General features: G+C 46.1%; 2 protein-coding genes across 2 annotated transcripts in view; one reads left to right on the top strand and one right to left on the bottom strand.

The window, feature by feature from the left end:
- Positions 1-1,542: 1,542 nt before the first annotated feature.
- LOC125104379 (translation initiation factor IF-2-like) lies at positions 1,543-13,639 on the bottom strand. Its single transcript, XM_047737028.1, has 3 exons — positions 13,614-13,639; positions 10,881-11,796; positions 1,543-1,598 (listed from the first exon to the last, which is right to left on the bottom strand). The coding sequence occupies exons 1-3, from the start codon at positions 13,637-13,639 to the stop codon at positions 1,587-1,589; spliced, it is 954 nt and encodes a 317-aa protein (XP_047592984.1). The 3' UTR covers positions 1,543-1,586.
- ARID3B (AT-rich interaction domain 3B) overlaps positions 11,217-17,116 on the top strand; it is a 55,961-nt gene continuing 50,061 nt past the window's right edge. Inside the window, exons 1-2 of the mRNA XM_047737350.1 lie at positions 11,217-11,336; positions 13,864-14,495. Of these exons, the coding sequence (XP_047593306.1) occupies positions 13,941-14,495 (555 nt within the window). The 5' untranslated portion in view covers positions 11,217-11,336; positions 13,864-13,940. The remainder of the gene's footprint in view (positions 11,337-13,863; positions 14,496-17,116) is intronic.

Raw genomic sequence — 17,116 nt, 5'->3', positions numbered from 1 at the left:
TTCACTACCGGAAAGGGAGTCTTCACGATATCCATCTAGCAGGATTCCATGATTGCTTTGGACATGACTACATGTTTCCCAATCTCCCTCTTCCAAATAGTTTGTGTTGCAGTTTTCCTGTCCCCTCTGTCACTGTGTAGTGGGGTAATGGTGATGTGGCAACAACTTGGCTTTTAATTATAGGTTGCTGGACCGTGAGGAAATTCATTCAGGCCAATTAAAGAAGACTGCGATCCAAATTTTCATATGAATGCCATAATTGGATAGGACTTCTTGTGGTCTCCCTTTGGGGAAGGATGAGTATATTTGGTGACCAGAAAGACCAACTGTAACAGAGACCTCTTGCTGTCTGCCAAAAGCCATTATTCTCTGCAGGCACACACCCCTTCCAATTCGGGAGTGGCCATATGACAAAGTTTTCTCCAATGTAATGTGACTGGAAGCAACGTGTACCACTTTGTGACTATGGGGTGGGACAGCACAAGAAGGAAGAGCCTAGGGTCCTGAACACCAGCAATAAAAGACAGCCATGTCCCTGACCTGAATATCTGCCCAGGACTGTCAGGTAAGCAAGAAATAAACTATCTGTGGGCGCCTGGGTGGCTCAGTTGGTTAAGCATTTGTTTTTGGCTCAGGTCATGATCTCAGGGTCCTGGGATCGAGCCCCACATCGGGCTCTCTGCTCAGCAGGAAGTCTCCTTCTCTCTCTCTCTCCCTCTGCCCCTCTCCACTGCTTGTTCTCTCTCTCTCTTTCAAATAAGTAAAAATCTTTTAAACAAAACCAAAACAAAACAAAAAAGAAACTATTTTGCTGAGTCACATTTTGGATCTGTTTGTTGCAGTATACCCCATAAGTCATACAGTATACCCCATGAGATATACCCCATGAGTCATGCTTGTTCCACATAATGATTACATACGTACATCCTTTAAAACACAATTATTATTATTATTTTTTAAGATTTTATTTATTTATTTATTTGTCAGAGAGAGCGAGCACAGGCAGACAGAGTGGCAGGCAGAGGCAGAGGCAGGCTCCCCACAGAACAAGGAGCCCAATGTGGGACTCGATCCCAGAACGCTGGGATCATGACCTGAGCCGAAGGCAGCTGCTTAACCAACTGAGCCACCCAGGCGTCCCTAAAACACAATTATTAATGGTTACATACTAATCACCCTTTAACAAACCTGGTTTTTTTTTTTCATTTAATGTCTTGGGAAGTGTTCCATATCAGTCCATTAAAAACTTCCTCATTTTTGGGGCGCCTGGGTGGTTCAGTGGGTTAGAGTCTCTGCCTTCGGCTCAGGTCGTGGTCCCAGGGTCCTGGGATCGAGCCCCGCATCGGGCTCTCTGCTCGGCAGAGAGTCTGCTTCCTCCTATCTCTCTCTGCCTGCTTCTCTGCCTACTTGTGATCTCTGTCAAATAAATAAATAAAATCTTAAAAAAAAAAAACTTCCTCATTTTTTCTTTACGTTCTTTTTCACTTCTTGATAGTGTATTTAATTATTTATTTAACCAGTTCCCGACTGATGGGCATTTAGGCTGTTTCTGGTCTTTTGTTAGACACTCTCACGCTCACGTTCTTTCAACTGGTCCTCTGCAAATGCAAGATACAGGTCAGCCTCATGTACAGAATGCTCTAGTTTTACTTTCTGATGCAGGACTTAGCTTCTTTTAGCCAAATTGCAAAGCTAATATGTGGCATTACTGATTCTCCATGGCACACTAGGATAAATTGTGTATTACAAAATAAACTCAGGGACGCCTGGGTGGCTCAATGGGTTAAGCCGCTGCCTTCGGCTCAGGTCATGATCCCAGGGTCCTGGGATCGAGTCCTGCATCGGGCTCCTTGCTCAGCAGGGAGCCTGCTTCTCCCTCTGCCTGCCACTTTGCCTGCTTGTGCGCTTGCTTGCTCTCTCTCTCTCTGACAAATAAATAAATAAAATCTTTTTAAAAAAATAAATAACAAATGGTTACAAGTGAAATACTGACACTACTGGGAGGAACATGGCATGGTGGTCACTAGCATGAATTACAGTCAGACAGCCCTGGGTTCAAATCCTAGCCCTGCTCCCTATAACCTTGGGCACGTTACTTAACTCCTGTGAGCATGTTATCTCATCTGTGAAATGGGCATTATTGTGAGGATTAAATGAGAAGGTAAGTGAAGCACTTAGCACATAATAACTATCAGTTAAGAAGTACTATAGATTTTTCCTTAATATAGTATTTTTTTTCTAATGACCAAAGATAGCAAAAGTTAGACTTGACTCTGAGGTTAGGGCATGCATCGTAAATATCTTTATTCTTTTTTTTTTTTTAAAGATTTTATTTATTTATTTGAGAGAGAGACAGTGAGAGAGAGCATGAGCGAGGAGAAGGTCAGAGGGAGAAGCAGACTCCCCACGGAGCTGGGAGCCCGATGTGGGACTCGATCCCAGGACCCCAGGATCATGACCTGAGCCGAAGGCAGTCGTCCAACCAACTGAGCCACCCAGGCGTCCCTAAATATCTTTATTCTTAAGATGGGAATTGTTTTTCAAAAGATTAAATCATTCAAGTTTTTTCTTTTTTGAAATAATTTTTATTTTACATATTTTTCTGTAATTTGGTAGTTACTTTTAGAATTCTACCACTGGCATCTTCCCAAGTCAGTAGAAATTATGGACTTCGTTGTTTTTAATGGCTATACCCATTTTGGAGATAACTTTTCTTTCTCATAAGGACAAAGCCCTCAAATTTTGTGACTGTTCATGAGTTTTCTATCAAACAATTAGGGTTCAACTGTATTGGGTCAGGGCTGATCCCATATTACAGATCCAGGAAATTCAGTCATTGTCAATGTTATCATTGATGTTAAAACAAATGACACAGAGACTTCACTGCTTTGGGGAGTGAGAAAGAATTGTAGAAAACGCATGCAAATGTAAATGCCATTCTCCTAGCACTTGAATTCCAGAAGTGAAACTGGACGGCTGAACTGTCCATATTAGGAAATGACTGGTTGCTTGATGACCACACAGTTAAGCTCAGTAGTTTGCTTTTCAGGGGGGTGGGGGTGGCATGGAAGGGAATTGGTCAGGAGGATATTATTATTAGATCAGTTAGTTTTAGAACCACTCTATTCTCTTCCAGCATAATCACAGTGCAGTCATAAGCATTATAAAATCAAACTTTCACTTCAATTGGAGACCCTGAAAACCCAGCTCAGTTGGGTTCTTTTCTTTGTTTTTTGATGCAGGGGGCTTGAACTCACGACCCTGAAACCAAGCCCTAAGCTGAGAACAAGAGTTTGATGCTTAACCAAATGAGCCACCCAGGAGCGCCCCCAGCTCAGTTTTTAAAGGTGAAGTTTCTGAATCAGATTCCCAAATAAGGTTATCTGTTATTCCCTGAAACTGCAGCAGGTGAAAATCCTATGTTAAGATTGGTTTGAATCAAAGCTTTCAACATATGCTCTTGCTATAAAGTAGTAAATGAAGGCACGGGATACAGACAAGCCCTTTCCACCTCTCTGGCATTGCATGTGGTTCACCTTAATAAAATACCAGGGCCTCCCTTTATACTATACTCAGTTTTCTTTAGCTAAGAATGAGGGCTAAGATAGCAGTAAGCCGGCACTGGGAACACGGCTGTGTCATGTGCTTTGTGGGGACAATAAAGATATGATGAGCCAGGCACCCAAACTCCTCAAGCTGCACAAAGCCAAGTGCTCCCCACCCTATATTTGAGAAACTCCTTTCCTCCACCCCATTTTTGGGAAGCTTTTCACTGACATTTCTCTATGATACCTCGCATCCTCTGAGCCCATGTTTCCAAAATACTTACTGTCCTAAATTCTCTAAACTTTAGTCCTGAAATTGACAGTTGTGTTGTTGGTTTTTTAGTTCAGAGAGAAAAAGAATCCTGGCCAACCTTAACAATAGAAAATGCATATTACTGTTCTTGATAAATCAACATTCAGTGTTGGTGCTTGGAAATAAAGATTTTTTTTGGTGGAGGTAAAGCCCCCGGGCATGTGTAGGGGTCTGCGGACACATTATGGCAACTGGTTGGCTCCATGAGTCTTCCAGCCAACCAAGTTCACTGCCAGTCCAGCTTCAGCTCAGACTTCCTCTCCTCTTAGCCTCACCAGCACTTGACAGTGTCAAGCTTATCACAGCTCCACTGGGTGGGGAGCCAGATGGCTTCCAAAAAGCCCCGACCAGAGGCACAGACCTATGACCAGATGTTGCGTTCTGGGACAGATGGCTTGAAATGCCTCCTGCTGCCTTTTGCTCTGACAGTCTGCGGGACCGTTGAGTGCGAGAGCCATCACAGAAATCTGGCTGGAGTTTGCAAAGACAGCTTTCAATTTACCATCAAGGAGAGTGAGACAATCCAAGGGTGAGTCAAAAGCAAGTCACTTTGGGATCAGTGAGTCACTTGTTAATTGCTTTAGAGGTTTGACTTGTTCTTTTCCTCAGTGACGGAACCATACAGTCAAGGCAGTCCATCAGGATGTTGGCCAATCCCAGGACCTTTGCAGTGAGAGTAGGTCAAAAGGGAATACAGCAGGAGAGCAGCTACCTGCAAAAGAAGGCGGGCTATAGAAGAAGGGAGTCCCTGTTACTTTGAAGGCATTCTCCAAGTTCAGCTTTGGGTCTCAGCTGTTGGGTGCTGACAGTTTTCCAGGGTTGACGGGCTTGTGGAAACTCACATGTCAGGTAACTCAAGTCATCAGACACCAAGTAACAACCGCCTGATTCAAAATATGAACAGGGCAGTAGAAGAAAGGACTGAAGCATCAGCCTGACGGGCTTACCCTCCCTGCTCCATGGGAAAACACACAGCACAATGAAAGCCCAGTCAGGCCGCAGACAACATTATGGGTGCCTCCAGCTCCGTGAGGAGGTCCCCTCAGGAATCTGTGGACTTGATCCACCACCTTTCATACCCCACCGGATGGTCACATTCCTTCTGTACATTTACTCGCAGAGGCTTTACACACGCTCAGAGAGGCTCCTGAGGCTATACCTTGATCTCAGGATAAGAGGAAACCTTAATCATCTAGTCACATTTTAATTTTCCATTGCATTAAAGGTATAGTAACTGCAGGACAGTCCTTTCCTGCCTTACGAGGCTAGTCAATCCTGCAAAACCTCTCATGGAACCAATGCAAGGTGAAAATGTCATCACTAGTAATTTCAATGGAAAAACATTTTGTGTTTCTTGAGTCCCCAAACTGATACTCATTCATGCTCAAACGTCAAATCTCATTGAGACAGACCCAATTACATGAATAATTAATATTGGCTATCATGGACGCAAACGGAAGCCATCTTTCTCTTAACTAGTTATGACTGAATTACATGACTATTCTATAATATGACCATTTCCCTGTTGTTTCTTAGTTTTTACGTCCTGTACATGTAAGCTTAAATTTAAGACAAAACATACATACAAATGACACTCAATACTTACTTACACAATTCAGCCTTTGGTTTAAAAAAAAAAAAAAAAAAGAAAAGAGCAATAGGGGCACCTGGGTGGCTCAGTCATTAAGCATCTGCCTTAAGCTCAGGTCATGATCCCAGGGCTCTGGGATAGAGCCCCACATTGGGCTCCCTGCTCAGGAGGAAACCTGCTTCTCCTCCTCCCACTCCCCGTTTATGTTACCTCTCTCGCTGTCTCTTTCTCTGTCAAATAAATAAATAAAATATTTAATAAATAAATAAATAGCAATAAAATCAGTGAAAACCACACAAATGACATTAGTTTTACTGAACAAGTTGAAATAAAACGGACATGACATGTAAGATTACCCTTGTTGTAAATAAGCAAAACAGTGAGAAATCAGATGGGACAACATAAGGTAACCTAGACTAGCCACGTGAAGGGGATGTATGGTGGCTCTCTTCTTTAGGTGCTAAGCAGCTCCAAGAAGTACATCTGACTAAATCCAGCCTATTAGATACAAAGAAATGCCCTGGGTGTCCTTTATCTTTTGTTGAAAACTTAACCCACCTCAAAATTTATTGCTTTAACTTTAAAACAATAAACATTATTTTTCACTGGTCTGTGGGTTCACTGGGGGTTCCTTTGGGTCTGGGCCAGCACAGCTGGACTTAGTCTACAGTGGCCTGGCTCACATGTCCAGAGCTTGGCAGGCTAATTGGTCTAAGGGGACCACGCTCCTATGTCTGGCAATGGGTTAGATGTCAGATGAGGTGTTGACATCCTTTCTCTCCTCACCCATCAGGTCAGCTGTGAGTTTTTCACAAGGTAGCAGAAGAGTTCCCAGCAGCAAGAGAGAGCAAGCTACCATTTGTAAGCACTTTTTAAAGAATCTCTTTGTAGGGCGCCTGGGTGGTTCAGTGGGTTGGGCCATTGCCTTTGGCTCCGGTCATGATCTTGGGGTCCTGGGATTGAGTCCCGGATCAGGCTCTCTGCTCAGCGGGGAGCCTGCTTCCCTCTCTCTCTCTCTGCCTGCCTCTCTGCCTACTTGTGATCGCTCTCTGTCAAATAAATAAAATCTTAAAAAAAAAAATCTCTTTGTATCAGATTTGCTAATATTCCATAGAACAAAGCAAGTCACATGGCCAAGCCTAGATTCAAAGGGAGGAGAGACTACATCTCTTGAGGGGAGAAGCTGGAAAATACCAAGGCTATTCTGTTCAATTCTATCATGGAAGCCAAAATAGAGAGATTGAATGATATTCCTTATAACCTGAATGGGTGATTTATCTCAGGGTTTAAACATATTTCCACTGGGGTGGGAGGAGACTTTTCTGTTTTAACGACTGAGGTCATCTAGTAAGGCTGCCATCTTAGGTCCACTCCTGCACCCGAGGGAAAGAGTTAAAACCAAAGAGGAAGGCTATGGCTCTGCAGGCCACATGAAGAAATTTCAGTCTTGATCCCAAGAGCAACGGGAAACCATAGAACATGTTAAGGAAAGATAAGATCACTTGGGCTGTGGTGAGGATAGTAATTCTAGAAACTTTTCCGGAAAGGGGAATAGTGAGATAAGCCTTTCGTCATAGAATATGGGGTCAAGGGAAATATTTTTTTGTTTGTTTGTTGTTTGTTTTAAAGCAAAAGATGGTTGAAACTAGAGCTTGATAGACTACTGATGGAATGATACAATACTGCAAGAGGTTAGAGGGAGAGCCCTGGGAACTGGGAAGGGAAACTCCAGCATGTATGAAATGTTTGGCTTACAAAAAATTATCATACAGGGGCGCCTGGGTGGCTCAGTTGGTTAAGCGACTGCCTTCGGCTCAGGTCATGATCCTGGAGTCCTGGGATTGAGTCCCGCATCGGGCTCCCTGCTTGGCAGGGAGTCTGCTTCTCCCTCTGACCCTCCCCCTTCTCATACTCTCTCTCTCAAATAAATAAATTTAAAAAAAATTATCATACAATAAAATTGACTGTATTTTGCTGTATCGTTCTCTGGGTTTCAGAAGAGTCCCATCTCCCCAAACCCTCCATTTTGCTATTTCTTTATACTCACTCCTTTACCCCTAACTACTGGCAACCACTGACTTATTCTCCATCACTACAGTGCTCATCTTTTCAAGAATGTCACTTTGAGATTAGCTTTTTTCATTCAGCAGAATGATTTTATTATTATGTTGGTATAATGCCAAGTTGTTGGGTATATCAATATTTTATTCTTTTATATTGCTGAGTAATACCTCACTGGGGTCGGCTTCTGATAACATTCCCCAGCTGAGTATATGGTTTCACTATTCTACCAGTTATTCAGGCCAAAACCTTGGCTTCATCTTTGACTCGACTCTCTTCTTCAACCTACACATCCATCAGTAAATCCTCATGGCTTTACTTTCATAATAGACCTAGAATCTGACTTCTTAATACCTGCACCGCTGTCATTAAGTTCAGGCCACCATCTTCCTTTGCCAGGGCAAGTGCTTCTACCCTTTCCCCTTGCCCTGCAGTCTGTTCTGCACACAACAGCTAGATTGAGCCTTTTAGAGACTTAAATCTGATCAGGCCACTCTTCTGCTCAAAACTCTCCAGTGGTTTCAGTGTTGACAATCCAGAATTGTCACCATGGCCTAAAAGACCCATAGGATTGAGCCCCTGACTACCTCTCTGATCTCTTTTCTGTCACCATCCCCCTCACTCATTCTGTTTCAGCTCTAGGGGTCTCTTTGCTATTCTGTTAGTAAGCCAAGCATGCTCCTGCCTCAGAGAATTTGAACCTGCTGTCTCCTCTGTCTGGAACACTCCCTTCATAGATATCCACATGGCTCAGCCCATCAAATCAATTCCAGTTTCTACTTATCAGTCCCTCTCTAATACGTAAAATAGCAGCTACCTGACACCATTGTCTAACCCCTACTCTGCTTTGTTGTCATAGCATACATATATTTTTCTGTCTCTCAACACTAGAAAAATTTTTTAGGATGAGAACTTTGTTCACTGCTTAACAAGTACCTAAACAGGTGCCTTGCTTGGCATATAGAGCGAGTTCAATGAATATTTTTTATTTAGTAAGTTATAGAAGGACAAGACAGAATGGGAACACATGTTAATTTCTAGATCTTAGGACATTCTACATTTATTTCATTTTAATTCCAATATAGTTATCATACAGCATTATATTAGTTTTGGGTATACAATACAGTGATTTCATAATTCTATACATCACCCAGTGCTCAAGTGCACTCCTTAATCCCCATCATCCGTATCACCCACCTCCCCACCCACATTCCCTATGGTAACCATAGGTTCTCTATGGTTTTTGTTTTGGTTTGGTTTTTGGTTGTTTTTTGGGGGTTTTTCTTTTTTTTTTTTTTTTTTTTAGATTTTATTTGACAAAGAGAGACAGCGAGAGGGAATACAAGCAGTGGGAAGCAGGCTTCCCACTGAGCAGGAAGCCTGATGTGGGGCTCGATCCCAGGACCCTGAGAACATGACCTGAGCTAAAGGCAGACATTGAGCAACTGAGCCACCCAGGCGCTCAAGTTGGTTCTCTATAGTTAAGAGTCTGTTTCTTGGGCGCCTGGGTGGCTCAGTGGGTTAAGCTGCTGCCTTCGGCTCAGGTCATGATCCCAGGTCCTGGGTTCGAGCCCCGCATCGGGCTTTCTGCTCAGCGGGAAGCCTGCTTCCTCCTCTCTCTCTCTGCCTACTTGTGATTTCTCTCTGTCAAATAAATAAATAAAATCTTAAAAAAAAAAAAAAGTCTTTCTTGGTTTGTCTCTCCCCGCCCCCCCGCCCCATGTTACTTCTTTTTTTTTTTTCTTTTTTTTTTTTTTTTAAAGATTTTATTTACTGAGAGAGATAGCAAGAGAAGGAACACAAGCAGGGGGAGCTGGAGAAGGAGAAGCAGGCTTCCCACTGAGCAGGGAGCCTGATGCAGGGCTTGATCCCAGGAATCTAGGATCATGACCTGAGCAGAAGGCGGATGGTTAATGACTGAGCCACCCAGACACCCACTGTTTGTTTCTTAAGTTCCACATGTGGGTGAAATCATATGGTATTTGTCTTCCTTTGCCTGACTTATTTCACATAGCATTATACTCTAATTCTATCCACATTGTTGCAAATGGCAAGATTTCATTTTTTATGGTTAAATAATATTCCATTGTGTATATATCACATCTTCTTTATACATTCTCTATTGATGGACACTCAGGCTATTTTTATAATAATCTGGCTATTGTAAATAATGCTGCAACAAATATAGGGGTGCATGTATTCTTTTTATTTAGTGTTTCTGTATTTGGGTGGTATAGGGCATTCTGCTTTTTCTATTACTTATACGGTAAGATAATCAGGGGAAGGTGTATGGGAAATGTAGGGCTACAGATTTGCAGAGACAGTGAAAAGTAAGTTAACTAGAAAAATATTGTAATGAAATTTCCAGGCATTGTTCAGAGCCCATTTAAGGTTGAAATTAATAATTAAGTGATGCCAGTCTGTTCAGCAAGACAATTTTCTACAACAAGATACAGGCATGGAGAAGCATGTTGGTCCATCTAGGGTGGAAAACTTAGGTGGGGAAAAGAGTGGTGGGCAGGTTTAGGAGTAAGAGTAGGATTGTAATGGAATACCATTGTATCTAAGATGCATTAAGAGGGGAAGTGAAGGACGCCTGGATGGCTAAATTGGTTACGCGACTGCCTTCAGCTCAGGTCATAATCCTAGAGTCTCCCGATGGAGTCCCACCTCAGGCTCCCTGACCTTCTCCTCGCTCATGCTCTCTGTCTCACTCTCTCTCTCAAGTAAATAAATATAAAAGAAAATCTTTTAAAAAGGGGGGGGTGAAGAATGTGGACTAATGGGGGCTTTCAACGGATTATAAGTACTGATAAAGTTTAAAAAAAGTTAAGTTCTTGAACAGTCAAGCTGAAAGGACATCAGGCTGTAACTGGGCAGAAGGATGTTCCAGTTAGTAATCTGTGACGAGATAACGTTTCTGGTGACAAGGTCCAGGTTTTTGTTTAGGATTGGGAGGCTGATTTAAGGGTCGCTAGAGATGAGGCCCGGACGGTAACCCGGCAGTTTGACTAAAATTATCAAGGTGGAAGCTAGAGGGGATAAAAGTAAGACAAGGAGCTGGACGAAGCAAGACGATCTGGAAGAGGCGGTTAAACAGGTGGCAAAGTCTTAAAAGCATTGGAGAAGCAAGGGTTTTTACAAGAGGTGATCGTATTCGTAACATAGCTCCCCGACCTCCTGAACCTGGGGAGTGAGAACTAATTCTCCAAGGGATGAAGTACCCTCGAGGGACAGCCAGGTTTCCGTCGAAGTTCAGAGAAAACTGATCTGGAAGCAGGAATCTCGGAGGAAGAGCGATATGAGAGCAGTGAACTGGAGAGGGGACCGAAGCAGAAGAAATCACGGACATGTCTCGTCCCTAATTTACCTTCCTCCCAACCGGACGCTGCGCCACACCAAACCCCGCAACTAGAAAAAAGGCTAAGAGTGGACGCCCACCGGCTCTTTCCAACTCCGCGCGGAAGTCCTCGCACCGGAACCCCGCGATGTCCGCGCTTTCCCATTGGCGGAAACTTCCGCCAGCGTCAGTCCGCTTCCGCCAACGACTCGATCGGGCGGGGCCGTCCCTAGAAGTCACTTCCGCTTGACCCCGCCCCTCGGTCCCTTTTTGGCCGCTTCCGGCCTTAGGCCCCGCCCCTGTCCAATGTGGCCCCGCCCCCACCCCGCCCCGGGCTCGCGGCTGCGGCCCCGCGGCGCCGCTTCCGGTGCGGGCCCCGCCCCGGCTGTGGCCCCCGGCTGCGGAGGAGTCCGAGACGCAGCTGCTCCGCCGGGGCCTGAGTAGTCGCCGCCACCCCCACCGGCGGACCCGGAGCGCCCCGCACAGGTAAGCCGCGTGGGGCCCGGCTCCCTCCGTCGCGCGGGAGCGGGGACTGTAGCAGGTGGAGGGGCCGGAGGGGTGCGAGGGGAGGCAGGTGTGTGGGGGGAGACGCGAAGGCGCGGGCTGGCAGAGCACGGGGCCCGCGGAGGAAAAGTGAGAGCGCTGGGAGGAGAGCCGAAGCGCCCTGCAACCCTTAGAGTGATTTGAGATAAAGAGATGGGAAGAGTGAGGGCCCCCGGGAACTGAGAGGGCGAGGGTAGGTGGGGTTGGGGCGATCGAAGAAGAGCCAGCGGATTGGCTGGGAGGGCTTGGTAGAGGTAAAAGTGATAGGGCTGGACTGGGGGGGTCTAAAGAAGGCGGGGGGGCTCGCGTAACCGGGAAGGAGGTATGGGGCTTCAAGGGGACCGGGACCAGAGGGATCCGGGAGCGAAGGTAGCGGGAATGGAAGGGGAGGCCGGGCTCAAAGCTTCAAGCAGCTCCTTTGAGCCGGGCAGGGTGGTCCGAGAACTTTAGGGGAAATGGGGGAGGGGGCCGCGTGAAGGGATGAAGTGGTTTAGATTTCTGAGACACAAGTTTTCGAACTGTAGGCAAGTGGCATTGTTGTTTGGATCTTTCGGCTTAGGGACGGCGTAGATGGGCTCTTTGGGGGGAGGGTGTGTGTATTGAGTTGTGGAACTGAGTCATCTCAATCTTAGTAAAGAGGCAGTGAGACACGTCCCCCTCTGCTGGGGACAGCGCACTGAGAAGATGGTGCCACAGGACAAGAAGCAGTTGTTCAAAGACTGGCAGGACTCAGTTGAAAAATGATTCCTCTTGTGATTGATTGCCTGTAATGCTTATAAGGAAAATTAAAATGACCGCCGAATTATTTGCTTTATTCTTTTGTTTAATTTTTTTTACGCTAATTGTTTTTATCCTAAATGAATATTTTTGCCAGTTGGATTTAATGTGGGTGTAAATCTTTTCATGTTACACTATAAAAAGGGCTAAAGCAGAATGAAAGCAATGCGACAGGCATAACTCACACTTTCTCAAGTGCCAAGAGAGGAAGTAAAGGCAGTAAGAGGCAAATTGGAATTTGAATCTTTCACAGATTCCAAAAGGCAAAAGCGGTGCTTCTCAGATGAACAGACAATGAGAATTTTTATCTTTACTTTTTTGCCTGGCATTAAAAATTGCACCTTTTCCGCCTACCCATTAAAAGATTAGTAAATGCAAGCGGTTTTTATTGCTGGGGATGTGATTCCTTCCCCATGAATTTTTGAAGATGCTGAAGACATGTAGTATTTTTAATCTTTATACTCAGTTCTAAAACAGTGAAACAATGCAAATACCAAGTCTCAACCTGTGCAGTGGAGCTGCTTTCATGTGATGACAACGTTGCACACCATGTTGCAAGTCCTGTTCACCTAAAATTTGCCCGTGCATAGTAATCCATTCAGTTATGGAGACTTGCTGAGGAAACATAACTCAAGTGAGGTTTGTTGGGGCTGGAGCTCTGGAGAGGAGGAAGGGAAAGGAGGAGCTACAGTGGAGAAGAGGGTGTGAAAGGGGGCTGTGTTTGGAGACTGATTGGTATAAGAATGCTGATAAACCTGCCCCCAGAATACTTTTGGCCTGAAAGCCTTTTCTGTTTGCGTTTGTCCTAGAATATCATAGTAGAAGCGAATCAGAAGGAAAAGGGCTGTGAAGAGATTTACCTGGCTGTTTATGAAAAAGAGGCATTAGCTTGTTGTTTAGACAATGTTGATATCTGTTCAGTTTAATTAACTTTAAAATCTCCAGAGGAATCCCCCCCCCCCCGTTTGTTTTTTGAGTGACCACTGCAATTTGAAACTCTTGCCTCCTTGCGTGTTTCTTTCATGTTGTTGAAATTGGATTCTTTTCGAGTCCGTAATGTACAGTTAGCGGGGCTCAGCCTACTTGAAAAGCAGGCCGGCAATTCAATCTGGGAAAATCTGAAAAGTTTAAACCTAAGAGCAGTTTGCTGTGTTCTGCTTTTGTAAGAGAGAACTCATTCTGTCTGCCTGATAGCTCTGTGTCTAGCTAGGACGGTACTTTCTTTCTCTTATGGGCCTGGGAATATAAGCCTCATTCTCTCTTTTGTAGGTAGGCCCTTCTTTCCTTCATTATTGTGATTTTTCATATTCACAACCTTTGTGCAGTGCAAACCTGGTTGCCTTTTCAGTAATAAAGAGGCCAGCGTTTGATAATGTCAAGAAGATCAGGACATAGAGGATCACAGGCTAGATGCCATCAGGATGTACTTCTTTTTAAACCCACAGCTGTCCACCATTGTTGAGACTCATCCCGCATTTCCTCTCTTAAATCCTGTTCTTCATACAGTTCCCTACCACTCCCCCTCCCCGCCCCCCCACCCTTCCTCCTCCTAGAACCCGGGCTTTAGAAGCGTATGTTTAGTGTTCAGAACCCCAACCCTTTACCAGAAAAAAGAAAGTCTTTTAATACTTGTTTTACTATTGTTTTTCCCCCCTTGTTTCTCCTTCTTTGTGGTTTCTGTTAATCACTTAAGGTTTAGACCCAGTGTGCCGGCCGGGCTGTCCCCAGCTTCAGAGCCATGCCAGTCGGCGGCTGAAGCTTGAGGCAGTGATGGAGCCCCTGGCACGACAGAAGCAGCCTCGGCAGCCACCGCCACAGCAGGCCCCACACCTGGTGCCTCTGCAGATGGATGCCAGAGAGAAGCAGGGGCAGCAGATGAGAGAAGCCCCATTCTTGTATGCCCAGAAGCTGGTCGCACAGCAGACTCTCCTTTCTGCGCCCCCCGGGAGGTCATCGGGCAGCCCTACCCTGGGCCCTCTGGCCAGAGGGCCACCGGCTGCCGCCGTGGCCCGAGTTTTTGAACAGAGCAACGTGAACTCCGAGCCTGAGGAGGAGGAGGGAGGTCTGGAAGATGAGGATGGGGATGATGAAGTTGCAGAGGTGACTGAGAAAGAGGTCCAGGCCGCGTCCAAGTATTTCCATGTGCAGAAAGTGGCTCGCCAGGACCCCAGAGCAGTGCCTGGATCTGGTCTGCTTCCAGCACCAGGGCTCCCACTGCGTGGCCAGCAAGCTAAAGAAGACCATACCAAAGATGCTTCCAAGGCCCCACCTTCAGTCTCCACAGCTGGGCAGCCGAGCTGGAATCTGGATGAGCAGCTCAAGCAGGTCAGTCTTCATGGTGCAGGGGGTCATTTGTTCTTCCTAAAGGCTGGGTGAGAAGAGTCCTGCCAGGGCCAGCATCTCTGCCAGTCCGCGCCTTCTCACCCTACCTCTGTGACCCAACAGCCTAGCCATGAATAGATTTTGAATTTCTTTTCTCATACTTGTTTTCTTGATTACAGCAGTGAAATATGCAGGTTACTAGTCCTAATATATATCGTTTCAAATGGGATGTGAAAGAATGTCAGTACAGTCTCTTTTTTTTTTTTTTTTTTTTAAAAAGGAAGGATGAGGTTGCAACAGTGTTATGCGGGATATCTAAAAATGTGATGTGTGACTCTAATTACAGTTCTTTTAGTGAAAGAACAGTCTTGCCTAAGACCGTTCCTTAGCTCCAGGCTAAACCAGGATCATGCCCTTTAAGGACAGTTTTGTTGTTTTGCAGTTACATAGAAGCGTTGCGTTGTGTATATTTTCCAACAAAGAACATTGCAGACATTTCATTTCACCCTTACACCATCCCCTTTGAAAGAGGAAGGGGTAGGGGCGCTTGGGTGGCTCAGTGGGTTAAAGCCTCTGCCTTCGGCTCAGGTCATGATCCCAGGACCCTGGGATTGAGCCCCGCATCAGGCTCTCTGCTCGGCAGGGAGCCTGCTTCCCCCTCCCTCTCTGCCTGCCTCTCTGGCTACTTGTGATCTCTCTCTGTCAAATGAATAAATAAAATCTTTAAAAGAAAGAAAGGAAGAAAGAGGAAGGGGTAGACCTCAAAATTCCCAGCTTAGCCAAGGCAAGCTTAATTGGTTTTCAAACATGGGTGAGCCTCACAGTCCTCCTGAGAGCTTTAAAAAATACAGATTCTAGGGTCTTAAAGAATTATATTGGGGTGGAACCTGTGTTCTTAACCAGGCCTTTGGTTTCTAATTGCTCTTCCCTTTCTGACCTGCCATGCAGTTTTTCCTCACCCAAAGAGCCGGGAGTGCTGCTGATGGGTTGTTCCAGGTGAAGTGACTCATTGATGCTGAGACAGGGAGCTGGTAGTACTTGGGTACTTCCTATAAATACAGGCTCTTCAGTGGCCCAGTGGTGCTCTTTGGAAATCCGTTGTGAAGAGCTGTGGGTTTTCACAGGGCGACTGAGAAGTCATCTAAGAAAGGTCCTTTGGAGCCTGAAAAATCAGCGTCTTTGTAGAAAGGAGCCCTGTGTAGTTGATCAGAGTTTTAGCGCAGCGGTATTTGCAGTGGATTCCAGAGCCTGCAAAGTGGGGTTCAGTTCTCATCTCTTCCAGTTATTACCCTTGTGATCTTTCCGGAGGGCTGTCAGTCTCTCTGAGCGTGGGTCTTTCATCCCTGAAGTGAAAATGACGAAGTGTGCCTCTCCCAGGGACGGTGAGAGGTCTGACTGAGCTAGCGCGTGGTCGGTGGTAGTGCTGCCTGTGCTCCTCTCTGCACAGAGCACCATCCTCTGCTGCAGCCCCATGGACGGGATGGGCTGGGCTCGGAAGCAGGCAGAAGATGCCGAGGTGCCCTGGGGTTTTCCCTTGGCTCGCCCCACGGTAGTGGCTGGGCTGGGACTTGGATCGGAGAGTCCCAGCTTCCACGACAGCAGCAGCCTGGCCGCCAGCCCAGACCCGCCTCCTGGCTGATTGCTTTAGTTTAGCAAAACATCTGTGAGTTGCCTGCAGCCCCCACGCTGCCTTGTGGCTGGCAGAGTTCCATGCCGGCCGCTGAGTCAGCTTGTAGCGGATCCCGCCCTGACAGCACTGGGAAAGTTCAGGCCCGAGGCGGCTGGGCTGCCCCCGCCTTGGCAGCTGGCCAGCCTCTGCGTGTGTGCGGTCGTTCCTAGAAAGTGCAGCCGCGTGCGAGGAACAAGTGGAGCTCCAGAGCCTGTCTGTCTTCAGGAAGTGCAGCAGGTGTTGAGGTCAAGCCATTAGAGCTTTGAAAAAAGAGACTCTTCAGAAGCGGCGTGTGCACACACACTCGAGTGCACAGTGGCAGGCACCCAGCGCCGGGTTTTGGGCGCGGCAGCCCCATGACTACACAGCTCAGTGCTCAGGCGCTGGCTGCTGGTTTCTGAAACCCTTTGAGTTCATTTTAAGTTTCTGAGGCGTACTCACTAATTATAGACTGCCTGGCAGAGCACCTGCCAGAATGTTTTATAAACACCAGCAGAGCCGAGACCGAATCTCACACCCTAAATTCCCCTTTGCCTTGGATTTGGAGATCGAGAACTGGGTTAGGGGGTCACTGGGTTATGGTGACTTTGAAATCTCTGATGCACACCTCCTTTTCCTTTTGAATTTAGTTTTACAAAATCGCTTTGGTCTGTGCCCATCTCCTTTGTCTAATCCCATCTTTAAAGCAGTAAATAAAGGGCTCCTGGGTGGCTCAGTCGGTTAAGCATCTGCCTTGGACTCAGGTCATGATCCCAGGGTCCGGGGATCCAGCCCCATATCAGGCTTCCTGCTCATTGGGGAGTCTGTCTCTCCCCATTCTTCTCCCTTCCCCCTGCTGGTGCTCTCCTGTGCTCTCTGCTCTCTCACACACTCAGTGAATGAGTAAAATCTTAAAAAAAAAAAAAAAAAAAAAGGAGCAAACAATATGCTTAGGGATTAAAGAAACCTTTTTTTA

This window comes from Lutra lutra, chromosome 7, assembly GCF_902655055.1.
Source record: "Lutra lutra chromosome 7, mLutLut1.2, whole genome shotgun sequence".
Taxonomy (NCBI): Eukaryota; Metazoa; Chordata; class Mammalia; order Carnivora; family Mustelidae; genus Lutra; species Lutra lutra.
Note: the sequence above shows the minus strand (reverse complement) of the source record. Positions and strands in the feature narration are given on the sequence as shown.

What these genes read in the sequence shown, in the direction of transcription:
- LOC125104379 (XM_047737028.1), bottom strand. Translation starts at nt 13,639, where the DNA reads ATGAGTCTCAACAATGGTGGACAGCT. An exon ending in CTCAACAATGGTGGACAGCT is followed by an intron (nt 11,797 to 13,613) that starts GTGGGTTTAAAA and finishes AGCTGCTTGAAG; the next exon opens with CTTTGAGCCCGGCCTCCCCT.